Genomic DNA, 16,229 nt, shown 5'->3' on the forward strand with positions numbered 1-16,229 from the left:
GTGCATTAAAAAAAATCAATGACTACATCAACAACTGTCAATTATTGAGTGTCCATTACCTGCTGCACATTTTACTAGCCCTTTGTATGAGGTCTGTCCAGAAGGTATCCAGCCATGTTACATGAAAAATAGAGACATTTATTGAAGAAGCTATCAGATACAAGAAGCATTGTACATAAGACAATGATACTTCGGTCCCCTTCAAAGTAGGTGCCTTGAGACCTCACGCAGTTCTTATAGTTGTCATCAGCTGCCCCATTGTATTTTCCTGAATCTCAGCAACAGTCTGAAATCTCTTCCCTTTCAAAGGTGATTTTGGTGTTTGGGAAAGCCAGAAGTCGCCGGGTGCCAAATCTCGGTGATGGTAGGATGGAGTTACCTTGGTGATTTGATATTTTGCCAAAAAAACTCTGCACAGGATATGGTGCATGAGTGGGCATGTTGTTGTGATGAAGCTGCTAATCACCAGTTGCCCATAGCAGTGAGCTTCTGAATCAGCTGAGTAGTTTCTGCAGAGGGATTCTCAAGATTAACTAAAAATTTGATGCAGATTCATTGCTCTATTTGCTCAGTCATTTTGAATACAACAGCCACACAGTACGCATGTTCATTCAACAGTGTCTACCACCCCCACTGACTGGTATAGTGAAGTCATCATTATTCATACATGCACATTCCAGTCCACTCTCCTTGGCTGCAGGTTACATCAACATAGCACAAACTGTTCTCGTAATGTTAACAATGTCTGGGCTTTTCCAGACAGACCTTGTATATATCACATTAAATCCTATAACTAAACTATATTTATCTTATTAATAAGGTAACAGAGGTCCATAAAAATTTTATTTGATGATTGTGCAACTAGGCAGATTCAGACCTGAGTTTTCGAACTCCAGAACCCAGCCTGCTTCTCTACAATGTCATTAAGACTACAGTGTATTCCATCTCTAATGTCTGATGCACCAGAAGAGAGTGTCCTCATCTTCTTTGGAAAGCTTCCAAGAGCTTACGTTTACTCGAAGACCTTATAATAAATCCTTCTGTTGGTCCGTTAATCTCATCTAATCCTCACAACAGGGCTCTGAGATGAAGACAACAGATATGCCCATTTTGTAGAAGAGGAAACAAACCCTTGTGGAAGTCACATGACTTCCCCAAGGTTCTACAGTTAGTGAGTGGCAAAGGCAGGACCTGACTGAACTCAAGAAATCTAAGTCCTGTGCTCTTTCCACAGTAGCATGTCATAACTAAATTACAGAAGGGGCAATATATTAGGAAATTTTATTTTCTAGATTGGTCCTCACTTTACCACTTAGGAAAATTTTTACTCACCCAAAATTTTTACACTTACTCTTCCTCTTATTTATATTCTGTCTTAGAAACAAATAGGTGAATCAATTAAAGGAGAAGAGGGATTATTTGAATGTATAGTATAACAATGGAAAGAGTCAAAAAACATTCAGACCACACTGCACACAAACTACAATGGAAAAAATTTTCAAAGATGGACAGCCCTAATTGTTGGCAAGAATGTAGAGCAAATAAAATGGCTAGTTAGAGTATAAAATGGTACAACCATTTTGGAGAACAGTGACAGCTCTAATGAAGGTAACAGTGGAGCCATATGATATGTTAGCTTTCCATCTTTAGGTATTTACCCAAGAAAATGAAAACATGCCCACACAAAGACTTGTAGGCTATTATTTATAGCAGATTTACTCATAAGAACTAAAAATTGGAGGATAAAAACAAATATTTATAAACAGAATGCCAGAAAATGAGTTTATTTATAAATTGGAATTCTACTCAACGAGAAAAAGAAACAGATTACTGAACCACCCAACAAGGTGAATAAATCTTATGATTATTATACTGGCAAAAGAACTCAAACCAGAAAATAAAAGAAACACACTGGATGTGTAGATATTGTATTATTTCATTTAAATGAACTTCCCATGTTGACAAAATTAATTTAGAGTGTTAGAAATCAGATCAGTGCACCCTGGAGCAAGTGTTGGGAGAATGAGCAAATGTAGGGGGCGGGGCTCATCAAAGTGCTTTGTATCTTATTAGTGTGGTGGTTACATAAGTATATAAACTTGGCAAAACTTATTGAACTGTAACCTGCATGTATCATATTACATGGGAATTACACCTCAATGAAGTTTGGTTACAAAACAACAAATAAAAAAGAAAAATCCCACAAAATATTATTCAGTGGAAGGTAGAAGATCCAAAAATACTTTAGGGTAAAAAATAAATGAATAAATGACTAAATAAAATACTTTAGGTATTACTTTGGTGGAATATAGTACATAGGAAGGACATTTCACTATAGCTATTTTAATTCTCTTAAAATCTAAAATAAAATAATTGCATATTAGAGCATTACACAATCGAGTTTGCTGTCAGGTAATGACTACAAATGTTGTAAACCAGCCTATATATTAATGAAGGAGAAAAAGGAAGTAGCTAAAAAGAAATAGCTTCAAGTTATTTTTTAAAATAGATGACATTCAACTTTTAACTACTACTTTTAACTACTCTTTTTGTTTGTGTGTGGTTTATTTATTTATTGCTAATTTATATATTCATTCTTTTTAATATGATAGCCTCTAGCCATATGTAGTTTTTGACTTAAGAAACTAAATTTTTAACTTTATTTAACTTCAGTTAATTTAAATTTTCAATATTGACACTTGATACTGTAAGTGGTAAACATTTTAGTATGTTTGGATCAATGTGAGAACCTACTTTTTCACCTGTAAATGTAATAGAATCTAAATACAGATTAAGTGTTCTTAAATAAAAATTTAGCATCTGAATTGAAATGTTCCTTAAGTGTCAAATACATGGTAAAGTTTAAAGACTTGGTGCAATAAAAGATTTAAAATATTTCATTAATATATTTATGTTGATTAAATATTAAAATGATATATTTTGGATATAGTGGATTAAATAAAATGTTATTAAAATTAATTTCTTTTTTTAATGTGACTACTAGAAAAATTGAACATGTGGCTTGCATTTTATTTCTGTTGGAAAGCACTTCACAAGCCAGTTTTTAAAGTTAAATTTCCTTCACTGTTGTTATTAAACTGAGGGCCATTAAAGGCCACAGTTTCCTCACAAAGGACTATATTTTATCACAAAACTATAATCTCATTGGCTTATCTTACTCTAGGAACTACATAGCAATTTTCATCATTTTCTCCAACAACTTTTTTAAGTTGCAAATTGTTATATAACTCAATCGCCAAAACCAGGTTATATAATGCTAGGGTTATGCTAGAAATGAGCAGAAATAAGCAATCACAAAAATCAAGAAGGGTATATAAAAATATTTATTATTTTCACCATTTATGAAGAAGCTTTGCTGAGGTATGTATGAATCATGGAAACTCTTTTTAAAATTATCTTCATAAGGCAACTTGTTTTGGGTAACTTCCATTATTATAAGATGACTAGCAGGAAAAATATCTAAAAAGTAAAATAAAAATATTCTGATCAGTAGTCCAAAGGACTTTAGAGAGAATGGGGGCCATGTGTCATTATTATTAAATTACATTTTAGTGAAACAAAGATGAATTAAGTCTGCTGACATTTTACTGATGATATTAACAACACTGATGCTGACAGTCTTAATGAGACTGCCACGTTTTCAGCCTCTGACAGTGTTTCTTTGGCACAGTGCATGAGGCCAGTCAGGCAGTGGGTCATGCTTGGAGAAGGCTGGTGGGGAGCTGGGACCTGAGACTGTTGAACTGGCTACCTGGTCACCAGGGTTCTTCTCCTCCCCTGCCATGCTGGGGCAAAGTTTCCGTGCCAGAAGCAAGTCGTAGAGTAGAAAGTACATGAACTTTGAAATTAGAGTCAACTCTGCTTATTAACAGGATAAAACTGTGTAAGTTATTTAATTTTTTTCAATTTTAGTTGACCCATCTTCAAAACAGGCAAATAAAATTGACTTTGTGGAATTATTACAAAATGAAATGAAATCATATATATGTTTACATTGATATACAAATACACCAATATCCATATGTACATCCTAATACTATACTAGAAACTAGGAGAACCTCCAAATCTGGCACTCTTAATGTAGCCCTCATTCATAGTTAGGAAGCTAAAATTAAAATAATCTAAATATTAAAAATGCCAAAAATATTGTAGAATGCCACCGACATGCATGCATACACTGTGTCTATTGCTAGAATGAGCCTTCAGTTGGCTGAGATACATAGGGAAAAACTATTAGCTAATTTGTACTACATTTAACTTTGCAATGACACAATATTAGCAAAGCCTTTTCTTCTACAGTTACTACTCTTGTAGATCAAAGCATTGCCTTAGCCTTGATCATTGGTATAAGTCACAGTATTTGTGAAATTCAGACATACGTGTACGATGCCAGCATTTTTAAAGATATTAATGACAAAAAGAGGATAGCATTTCTTAAGTAACTAATTGCTTTTTAGAAATATGCAATGAACTCAAGCATAAGTGAGTTTGCTGATTGTCCATCTCCAGTGCAGACTGCCCATCTCACTAGTGACATAATATTGGAAGACAGTGCCAGCTAGTCTGGGTATTAGTTCTGAGCTACCCCTGGAGTAGCGCCTGTGGACCACTTAGAGGGGAGAATGCAGTCTTTAATTAGGGCAAGCTCCATTTTTTTTCCAAAAACATAACCATTTATTTAGCAAGAGATAAATATTTATCAAATGCTTAAATAATGATTATTCCTGAAACTGGGTCCTTTATCTGGGTGTGATTTTTAGTGACAATAATTTCCAGTGTTGAATTTTTTCTTTACTTAGAAAAAAATGCTGTCCTTTCCTTGGAAGTAGCTGTTCCTCATCACTTATTTTCAAGTCTTAACTGAAATGACTGATGTGAACGTCTCCCTCACGTTCAGGGCTTCGAGTCCCAGTGCTTTAGACTCCTGGAGACGTGAAGTGCTCTGTCTGGTTCATGAACACTTTGTTGGGATTTTGTGCATGAACAGGCAAACAAGTAATTAAACAACAACCACAGCATCTTGTCTTTTCATGTTATAAGAAAGTTTTCTCTACTGTAGACATTTTCTCCTTGAGTGACCCTTTGTTTCTGTCTGCAAACCTTGCAATGCAATTTGGTTTAATTGTTCTTTGACTCGTTAGTGCGCTGCTGGCCGTGCAGAAGCTGTATCCACGTGTCACCACAAACGAAGGTTTCAGAACTCTCCATAAATCCGTTAAACATCTGCTGTACACCCTGAACTCCCCAGCTCAAGGTATTGTATTTCCATCTTACTGTATTCTGTTCTGTGTCGCAAAGCCTGTTAGAAATCTAAAAGATTGCATTTGTGGATGCTATTATTCTTAGGTGGGGGCATGTGCTAAGACTAAATCTAGATATCTGGCTAATAAAAGTGTGGAGAAAGGAAGAAATCGCTGGAAAAGACTCTGAGTTTCCAGGGTTTTTATTTAGGTGAAAAGGGTCTCTCAGTTTGTAAAACGATGTGTACACTTGGTACGGTAAACAAATATCAAAAGTAAGCCTCAACAAATAAATTTCTACCAGTACTTTTTGGAACAAAAGCCCACATTGAATTGCAGAATTTTTGCCTTGATTTCCACATGTTGGCTTTTTAATGAGGGGATTCCTTTATTGGTGAAAATATTCCACTCAACCAGCCATTTTGAAAATGCATTGTGGACATTGGAGTGTGGCTAGATCAGTATAAATCTCCTGCCAATCCCCTTGAGAAGGCTATATAGCATGTTGCTAGTGAGTCAGAAAATATCACCTTTGCATGTATACAATAGCATCATATACCACACATGTGGAAATGCACAACATATAAACACACAGAGAGAGATTTTGGGCTGTAAGGAGTAAGTCCCTATTTCCCAAGTAAAATGTTCAGTTCACATTTAGGTCTTCTGAATGAGTTTAGAATTCAATCTTTTCAATTGAGTTTTGTCAGCTTTTCAGTATGTGGACTTTCTCTTTGGATTACAAATAAGTATCGCAGGTCACAAGCTGATTGTTCATTGTAAGGTCTTGAACCATGCGTTTCCATGTGAAAAGCAGGTCTGCAAAGGCTTTGAAGAATTCTCACTGGGGGGTCTAACATACTCTTGGATACCGATTTCTGTTCATCTGGAGCATTTTGTACATCTACAATTGCAGACTTAATGACTGGCTTTTAAGATAGTTGTTAAATTCAAGGTCTTAAAGAACATTGGGAAACAAAAGACCCTTTAAAAAAAAGTCCAGGCCAGAAAACCAGACAGTGCACTAACAAACACCAATTATTTTTCTTTTTATATTTGCATTTTAAGGACTTGAGAGCTTCAAGTTTCTCCTTACCATTCTTTTCATCTTCAGCCTCACACCTTGTAATTACATAAAGTAAAAAGGTAAAGTTAAAAAGTGTTTCACAAATGACAAAGGCTCATCAGTGCTTTAGAAGCCAGAGAAGTAAGCTGCATGTATTCACTGAGGCAGCTAACCATTTTTTTTTGGTGAATCGGTTTTTTAATATTTGACAAAAGTCATGTTGCATGTCTGTGCATGTGCCAATTTTTTTTAATGTATTAAAGCATGTCAGTAGATGGTCCAAAGGACAAGGAAATACACATCAAGGAGGTGTGTTTTTATTTGAAAATTTGATATGCTTAATTAAATTTGTTTTTTAATTTCCTACTGTGACTCCATCGCTCTGAGGGTACCAGTGCAGGGGCATCAGTGTCGGTTCCAAAAAGTCTGTAACCCCAGGTTCCTACCTGTTTGAGTAGAAAACTTGTGGACTTTGAAAAATCCTTTTTAGGTAATTGTGGAAATCCTTCCGGAAACCAGAACTTGCCATTGAAGGCTGGCTGACCCAATGACAGTAGTTCAACAGCTCAGGGGTCTCTGGCCCCAACCACAGCCTCCTGCCACTTTGCCAGGCCACCTTCTGCTTAGTGTTCACAGCCTTGAACAGCATTTGTGAACACATTTTCTTCCTTGGCTTTACTGTCAGTTAAGCTGGGGCAGGGTGGTATCTCCTAGCAGACTGGCTTGGGTCCTCTCCAGTGCGTGACAGGGTTGATGGAGCTTTGAGAGTCTCATGCCGCTCATTCCGAAAAGGACAATAAAAAAAGTTGTATTTTTGTGTGTCCATGGTAAGTGCTTTGTTATCCTAAGTCCCTTTTATCATCAAAACAGCCCCATGAAATATGGTTATTAACTCATTTTACAAAGAAACCGAGGCAAGGAGAGGCAGGCCACTTCGCCTATGTTATACATCCAGCAAGTAGGGGAAAATCCTGGATCTGTCTACACCCAAAGCCAGGTCCCTTGAGCTCTTTGCTGGATGTCTCGCTCAGCCTTACTCACTGGGATGTATGCACACTTGATTCCAGGGTCTCTCAGGCCAAGTACTTGCCACCCCCAAGCCTCACGGTGGCTCCACTTTCAGTCTCTGATGAGATCTGGTTTTATTGTCCCAGACCCTTCCATGTGATACATTTTCCCACAGCCAGCACCTCATTCTCCCCATCCCATACTCTGCTTTCTACAACCTCCCCCACCCCATGTCCATCTCTGACTCAGTCTCAATTATGAACACACTTGAAGGTTTCTTCAGGAGCCTGGCCAGCAACCATGAAAATTTGGAGATGCTAAAAACACTTGGGAAGAAAGTTGTCTTTTAATTTCCTGTCTTAAGGAATTTAATTCTCAGCTCTGCCTCAGCAACTTTCCCTGCTTCACGGTTTAGTATTTAACACTTCCATTGAAACACTCTGAATTTAAAATAAATGAATAAAAATAAATAAAGACACTGAATTTTGAGAGCAAAGGTTACCTTTGTGACTCACTGAAGTTTACTCTTTTGCAAAGTAATATATTGTATCAAGTTATATCTTTAACTAGAAAGCCATTCTTAGTGGTGAAAGAGGTTATCTGTGCACTAGATTTTTTCCTATGTCTATGGGCACCAATTTTAAAGATGCCTCATTCTATAAATAAAAGAGTAAATTCTCACTTTTTAAAAGTGTATAACATTTCCCCTGATATTAAAGCCTATTCAGTGCAGTATTTTTCCCCAAGACACTTTATACTCTAGAAGAGAAAATGATGAGAAGAAAAAGCACCTACTAACATCAAGGTCAAGTCTATCATGGATATGTACAAAGTTAATTTCCATTAGTTACTCATTTTAGTAGCTCAATGAGGGAGAGAAACTCCATGCAATATATTATATGAATGACACTGAACTTGTTCCGTATTACCTTGGAGTTCAAAGTGAAAAACACTTTTACACACATGCTAATTTAAATGGACTATGTGACCAGCACTGCTCAAGTATGGATGACTCCACAATTTTGCACTAGGAACTCTTTGGAAGGCGTTAGGACACATTAACTAGAGAGAATGGGAGAGCTATTAATGCTGGTAATAAAATTTCCTGTTGAAAATGATCAGGCCAGTGTTAAAAATGACAGCACTGAAACATACTGTATTATTTATAAGGAGTAAGTAGTGTCAGAAAAGAAGACAAATAAGTGATGCCGTTTTCCTAAAGGGGCTGAATGAAAGCATTGGATTTATAATGTTTTTATTTATTCAGCAACCATTTCAAATATTTTCATTTTCAATTTTTCATGTGAATGTTATTGCACACTTACTCTTTACTGATACGACGTTATGTGGCAAGCTGAATCAGCAACCTATTTGACTTCTAAGGGCAATTCTTAATGTTAAATTAGATCTTCACATAAGGTTTCCCTTTGACCAAACTGAGTGATTACCTTCCACACTCCAAAACCTCATATTATTTGAAATCACTCGAAACAGTTCTGTTAAAATGAGCCAATTTGCATTCACAGCTGCATTCAGTTGAAATCAGTGGCTGCTTTTTGAAAGATGAGAAATATATATCAGTGATGGCAGATGTTCCTGTGTTCTAGACTACTGAAGGCAAAGAAAATCCCGCTATCCATGATGGAGTTGGCTTCATTTGATTAATAAGCCACATGGTTATACATGGGTGATTCTTAAGTACGATATTAAGAATAACCTATGTATAAATACTTAAGAATCACCTATGTCTTAGGATAAAATAATGTAACAGTTTCATGCACAAAGAACGAGTTTGTTAGAAATGCATGTGCTTAACCATTGGGATTGATTATTTTGATTAGTAACCATCTATTTTCTATAAATATCCTAAATGTTTTCAACAAAAAGAGCGTAGACATCACTTCCAAAGTCCTTTGGAGAAAAATTATGCATATTTTCTTCATTTTCCCTCTTTAATCTTACCCAAAATGATTTTTGCTAAGAAAAATAACTATTTTAAGCCAACATGTTAAATATTTACCTGGATAAATGTTGTTACTTTAGGCGGCTCCGATAATACAACATACTCGTGGAGCGAAGAAGATGGACAGTCACTTTCTCCAAGCAGCCTGGCAGCACAGTAAGTCTTTGTTGTTTTGTTGGTTTGTTCTAAATTGGAAGGTAACTTGGCTGCAACGATCAAAACAGTTCATAGACATAAATTCTTTTATATGTGTAAGACTATGGAAAAGGAAAGTCAATTGTTGACTGACCAAAGAAAAGGGTATATAGGTGGTGTAGTCAAGTTGAAACTTTGAAGGATCTCTTTTTCAATTCTAAGATTGCATAATTAGATCCAATTTGTCCTCTCTGGATTGGTTGGTTACCTTATGTCTATGAGGAAAATCTAGCTGGAGTTCCAATTTCCAACTCTTTTAAAGGTTTTTCATCATGAAAAAGGTATAAGCCTTCAATTTTTCACATTGCTATTTATTTCAGTTTTTAAAAATCGAAGTATTTCTTATGGCCATTCAAGGTAATGCAAAAATTTGTTTGCTTCAGTAGTATTTGGGTAGCAAACTGTTTATAGGTAATTCAATGTTGGAGTATTATTGGGGCATATAAATATGTCATCCCAGAAATAGGCAGTGGATATGACAGCAGCAACCTTGGCTTCTAAGGCCCATTATTACAAGCAGTTCCCTGTAATAACTGTAGCAGTTATTGTAGGCAATGCAAGCAGTTGCCTCTAGAAGCTGATTGAAGTAAATTCCTATATCAAGGCAAATTTAGAGATGACCTGTTATGTAAAAATTGTTTAGGCCTGATAAAATACACTATTGAAATTTTTCACTTTAGTCCCAAAGGACACATTTCTATGTTAATAGAAATTTGTATAAATAATAACAAATAGTAGGGCTTATTTTTAACCATGAATTTCTTCTTCTAAAATCAAATTTATGCAGTTATTTCTAATCTATTACTTAGCGAGAAGTTCTCCCACTCTGGGTAATTCTAGGCAAAATCCTTCCATAAACAACTACCTCCTATCTCTGTCCCACCCCTCTTCTCCTCGAGGGCGGCTGGACCACATGCTTCTCACGGAACAACTGGGCAGCCTTGGGAAGTTTCCCCCTAGCCAGGGTGCCGTGTTTCAAATAGCCTTTCATAGCTATCGAAAATGAATAAATAAATAAATAAAAAGCCTTGAGCCGCGATAACTGGTGATTATCGCTGAAGCCGGGTATCTCCATCAGGGCCTCGAGGCACCCACAGCATCGATAATGCTGACACCTCAGACCCACAAATTTCACAGCAAACACAGTTAGCTGCTGACAGCTCGCTGACAGTTTATTAGGGAGAACTCAGTACTTTAAGATGCTTCTTGTTGAGACTGATACCATGAAGGGATTTCTTATCTCTGCACTTCCTTTCTCTTCCCGCTTTAAAATAATTGCAGAGTGGCACACTTGGCATAAAATTAAAAAATTATGGTCCAGAGCTTTGTAAAGAAAGCTGCTCAAAAGTGTTTTTTTTTCTTAGCTCTTCTCCTTCCTCATTATTTTTGTTCTAAGGTTGTAGTTTTTATTGTTTTGCGTGTGTGTGGGTATGGACACTCACGCGTGCACACATCCACAAGCTCATCTCCTTAATGCAAGCGTTCATGTGGAGTAGACAGGATCACATATACAGGGTACATAAATTAAACCGTTAGAAGGGGTAATTGGATGTTTATACCAAGACAGTGGCACATGGATATGGAATCTTCATTTGGGGGCTATAGTAAATCCAATCTCAAAAATCTCATCAATCAAATATTATAAAACTAAGAGAATGGCTTAGATGATATTTCAAAGTCACGTCTAGCACAACATTCTTTTATTTTAAGCTTGAAATGTTATTGTGAGAACCTCCTGTGCCATTGCGTTTAGAACACAGGCGGCAAACACAAGGCCCGAGGGCTGAATCCTGCCCTCCACCTTGTTTTATCTGACCCAGCACCTTGTTTCTACCTAGTTAAGGAGTAGTTACATTTATACAGTCCTAAAATTACATTCGGCCCTTTGAAGGCCACCGTGAGGCTGATGTGACCGTTGGTGAAAACGAGTTTGACACCCCGATTTAGAAGGTCAGGCTCATATTTTGCTCTTGAGCACTACATCAGAATGGAAATGGCTCTATGCTATAATAACTAGCAGAAAGGAAGACAAACACAAAAGAGGAAAAGACAATACTGGGGAGAGAGTCCCTGGTCAAAAATGCACAAGCAAAAGCAAGAGGGCTTGGAAATGATTGCTATTTTCTTTTTACTAGGAAGGCTAGGGACTGTATTTATGTAAGGGTCAGCCATTGCACCAATTAGCTGTGCTCTGACTGCCAAGTCAGAGACTTTTCTTGACATAGATTTCTCTCTGAAGTTCCTGAAGGATCCAGTGTTGTTGACCCACATCTAAACACCCTGAGACTTTTTTCATGTTAATGCAAACATTTTCCTTCACACTTGCTAGTTATGCCAGGGTAAATCTTTCCCCTCGCTATTTGAAAATCCGAGTTAAACACATCTGACAAAACTAGTTAATTTGTGTATTGTACAGTTTGATTCAAATTAGATGGTCTCCAAATCAGTCATTGACATTTATCTTCTATCTGCCAAAATGAAATTCAACAGTAGGCATTAAGGGAAGAAGTTACAAAATGAATAGAGAAACAGCCTCACGGGGAAGCGAGGGGCATGCATAACGCACACATTTATTCACTCACATACATCTGCCTCAAAAATCCTAGGCATGTTCTCATTTACCAGTCAGAAAGAAACCATAAAGTAGTTAATTTGGTAACACAAAATTTGTTGATTGTTTAGAGTTTTAAAAAAATGTACATTGTTCAAATGGATGCCACTGTTTCTCTTTTACCACAGTGAAATGAGCTTAAATGTACTTAGAGAATGTTATAGGTGTAAAGAACCTAGCAGATCATCCAGCCCCTCATTAGACCACAGAAGAAGATGAGATCCAGTGTGGGGTTGCCAGGTTTAGAGGGAAAAGAAAAAACCGTGGGAGACTCATGGGACGTACTTACATCAAAAAGTTATTTATTGTTGACATGAAATTCCAATTTAACTTGGAGTTGTGTATTTTATCAAGCACTCTTAGCCCAGTGCTTTTTTTCTTCCCCATACATTGGCCTAAAAATTATCTTAATACTAGTTATGATTGGATATTAAAATAGTTAAATACACTGCTCATGCCAAGGGAAAGGCAAGTGCTCAGAGAACCCAGGATCAGGCTGTCACGGTGCACTTGGGCTGGTTGAGGGGAGACATCCTGATTCCCAGTGTTTCGATGCTCAAGTTAGCCTGTGTGTAAAAACCAGGGACCCACATGATCTCACAAAAATGGCTTTGCTTTATTTTCATGTGACTTAATTTACGTATTCTTTTCTAATTCTATAGGCTCCTAATACTGGAAAATTTCGAAGATGCCCTCTTAAATATATCAGCCGATAGTCCTTACATTCCTTATTTGGCATGTGTGAGAAATGTCACTGACCACTTGGCCAGGGGGTCACAAGGTAACATTCTTCTTATTCTCCTCTAAAGTAGTAAGACTTTTAAGACATTTGCTTAAAAAGTAAAGAAAATTTTAAAATCTTAGTTTCCAACCTGACTGAGTAGCTCAGTGGACTGAGTGCAGGCTGAAAACAAAAAAGTCGCCGGTTCAATTCCCAGTCAGGGCACATGCCTGGGTTGCGGGCCAGGTCCCCAGTGGGGCCCACGTGAAAGGCAACCACACATTGATGTTTCTCTCCCTCTCTTTCTTCCTCCCTTCCCCCTCTCTAAAAAAATAAATAAAGTCTTTTAAAAAATTAAAATAAAATAAAATCTTAGTTTCCATATGCATCGGTTTCAGTTTGGTGATTTGACATATCAAAGGAATATATAATCATATTATTATAATATTACTTCTCTTGCTATTGCTAGTACACCCTGGCCCCCTGGACAAACTTTCCAAAGGTCCGGAGTCATGAGGGGTTCATCCAACCCTTCATACATTTTCTGTGCCCTTAGTCATTTTAGTTGTCAAAAAATAATGAAGAATGAGAATACAGACTTCCAAAAGTAGATGTAAATTATGTGCACAAAGGGATCTTTGTGGCAGACTATTTGTACCTCCTACTGTTACACACTTTATTTTCAGTTTTCTTCCTATGTGGGCAACCATAAAAAATTGCATTTAATCAAAGGTTTCTTTTCTTTTAAAGAGAAAATATCTATGTTTTCACATTTCATAGGAGATAAGTATTCACTTATCTACACCAAAACTGTTTTTGAAACTTAATGGCAAGCAAATAGCACAACAAATAATTAACATGGTCTCCGTTTAGTGGGCATGAATTAATTAAGGTTGTAAGGGTATATTTGTGTGACAGTGATTACATAACCTGTTCACCCATATACACTTAAACTTAATAGTAGATCCAAAAGTCATAAATAAAAACATATTCAATTCACAGAGAGCCAAAATTGTTTAGCACCTTTGCTAGAAATATTTTTGTCTCAAAGCAGGCTATGTGAATATTTTTAAAATAATGAACTCTGTAGTCTCCATGGTTCAAGAAAAAGTTAAATTTTCATCTGTTTTATGTTTATACTGAACTAAGTTGTTATTGTAGAAAAAGTAATAAATTAGGAAAAAGGTATCTTTCAAATTGGTTTCCTAAATAACCTTGCAATTCACATAAGATAACTTTTCTTCCCTTTTTTTACAGAAAATTTAAGACTCTTGCAGTCTACAATTCAATTTAAAAAATATATTCTTCAAAATGGTTCCTATGAGGATTACTTTCCTTCACTTCCTGAAGTCCTGAAATCAAAAGTAAGCCCTGAAAGAAAAACATAAATGTCAACACTTCGGCAAGATGGATTTAGTTGAAGTTTTAAATCTCTATCTTCGTAAATATTGGTCTTATTTGGACTCTAGATTCATGCTGGGAATTGGTGACAGAAGTGTGCAGGTGTTAGGGTATTTTGTTTTTAATTGGTGGATGTGTCTGCATGAAATGACCCTTAAGAGCCGAGTTACAGTGTGCATATACATAAAAGAATGACTAAAAATATAGTCATCTCATGAAGCTTCATGACTTGAAAAAGGATTCATAATATTATTTCTAATTTGAGTTGTCTTTAGTTTTCTAAACTATAAAATCTGACTTCAAAAGCTGATAATGTTTTAGACTTTACAATGTGCTGAAAAAATCTCAGAAGTTGACTCGCTTTATTTTTATTATTGTCACTATGAGAAGAAACTAATAATTCATATTAAATCTTATGATATTGAAGAAAGAAGAGAAAGCAAGAAAAAATGAAAACTCTGAAGTGTGGATAAGTTCGTGTTTATTTGCATATTATTCTTTGTTTAGCTCATGCATATAGTATGCAGGTTATCATGAAATTCACTTCATTTCTTAAATAGCCCTATTAAATTTCAAAAGCAGTTTTCCTGGTAAGAACAGCAGTTTAATCTGATTTATGTAGCCAGGGATAAAGTAAAATTAGACCTTGTTTATTCAGGGCATGCGAGATGACTTGCTCTGGAGTCGACATTAAGCAGGCATCCAAATCACATATCCATGAATATTACAAATATATGTGCTAGTTAGACTACCTACATGGTAGTCCTAAGTCTTCTACACAAATCAACATTTTTAATGTACTCCATTTAGCACTACCTTAATTTGTGCAAATGAGAAGGAAGTTATGCATTTATCTGAAGAATATCTACTCATCCTTCAAGGACAAGTTCGTCATCCCAGTGATATTAGAATATCACCTGTCTTCCTGTTTCTTGGCCAGGATAATGACTTTGTGTGCACAGAGCATTTATTCATTCTTTCATTCAGTCTATCATCTGTACTCCCATAATACTAATCTATTTCTTCAAAATTCGTATCATCAATTGGAGAACTTGGAAAGGCAGACCAGTAATTGTAACATGGTAAGATAAGTGCTGCGGTATGTGGAAGGGCAGGATTCTGTGCGGGGAGGAGGGATATCAAGTCAGACTGCAAGGGATGGAGGCGGAGGGAAAAAAAAATGTCATAGAGGAGGTAATGCTTATTTGGAGTCTTGCAGGACTGTGTAGAATTCGGTTACAGTCCTACCTTCCAGACTTAGGGACCTACATTTGTAAGATGACAGCGGTGTGAACCTGAAGGACAGATACAGGCTACCTGGTGTCATGTGTCCAGCCCAAGCAGAAGGTGCCTGTGGGAGAGGCAGGAAAGGGGGGATGTGCAGAACCTGGGCCCAGATCCCAAAGACTGCTTTGTGTGTAGCCGAGGAGTTTGAACCTGATCCTGAAAAAGTTGTGAATTTTAGGGTGATAACTGCATTTTAGAAAGAGATCTCTCTGGGAGAATTGTGGAGGGTAGGTTGGAGGAAAGCCAAATAGGTGATATCTGAAGTAACCTAAGCAAAAATTGAGAGTGTGCACTATGCCAATGGCAGAGAATTAGAAGGGAGAGACACTTTCAAGGGTGCTGTACGAGGCTGAGTTAACAGGAAATGGTGGCAGGCAGTGGGGTGTGAGGTGTGAGGAAGAGATTCTGATGACGGAGATTTTCTGGCTTTTGGAACTTATACTTAGCACTATAATTTTCTGTATATATAAGGTCTATTTCCCTTACTAGAGTATAAACTCTGATTAAATTATGCATCTGCATCTCTAAAGCCCCTAGCACATAGTGGGAGCTTAAGACTTGACTTCTGAATGCATGAATAAGTGTTAAAGTCGAGCCTTGACCATGTAATTGTGTTATCTGGGCAACTACTCATTGTATTTTTCAACTTGCAAAGTAACTGAGCAGTGTACAATTTATGCTAGAGAAATAGAAAGAAAGCATTCTCAATCATTTAC

At 36.7% G+C, this 16,229-nt stretch overlaps 1 protein-coding gene across 1 annotated transcript in view; it reads left to right on the forward strand.

Moving 5' to 3' along the window:
• ABCA12 (ATP binding cassette subfamily A member 12) overlaps positions 1-16,229 on the forward strand; it is a 160,680-nt gene that overhangs the window by 71,546 nt on the left and 72,905 nt on the right. Inside the window, exons 8-11 of the mRNA XM_045853702.1 lie at positions 5,163-5,275; positions 9,379-9,454; positions 12,767-12,885; positions 14,083-14,189. Coding sequence (XP_045709658.1) covers positions 5,163-5,275; positions 9,379-9,454; positions 12,767-12,885; positions 14,083-14,189 — 415 coding nt within the window. The remainder of the gene's footprint in view (positions 1-5,162; positions 5,276-9,378; positions 9,455-12,766; positions 12,886-14,082; positions 14,190-16,229) is intronic.

This window comes from Phyllostomus hastatus, unplaced genomic scaffold, assembly GCF_019186645.2.
Source record: "Phyllostomus hastatus isolate PE091 unplaced genomic scaffold, TTU_PhHast_1.1 phas_contig_137, whole genome shotgun sequence".
NCBI classification, from domain to species: domain Eukaryota; kingdom Metazoa; phylum Chordata; class Mammalia; order Chiroptera; family Phyllostomidae; genus Phyllostomus; species Phyllostomus hastatus.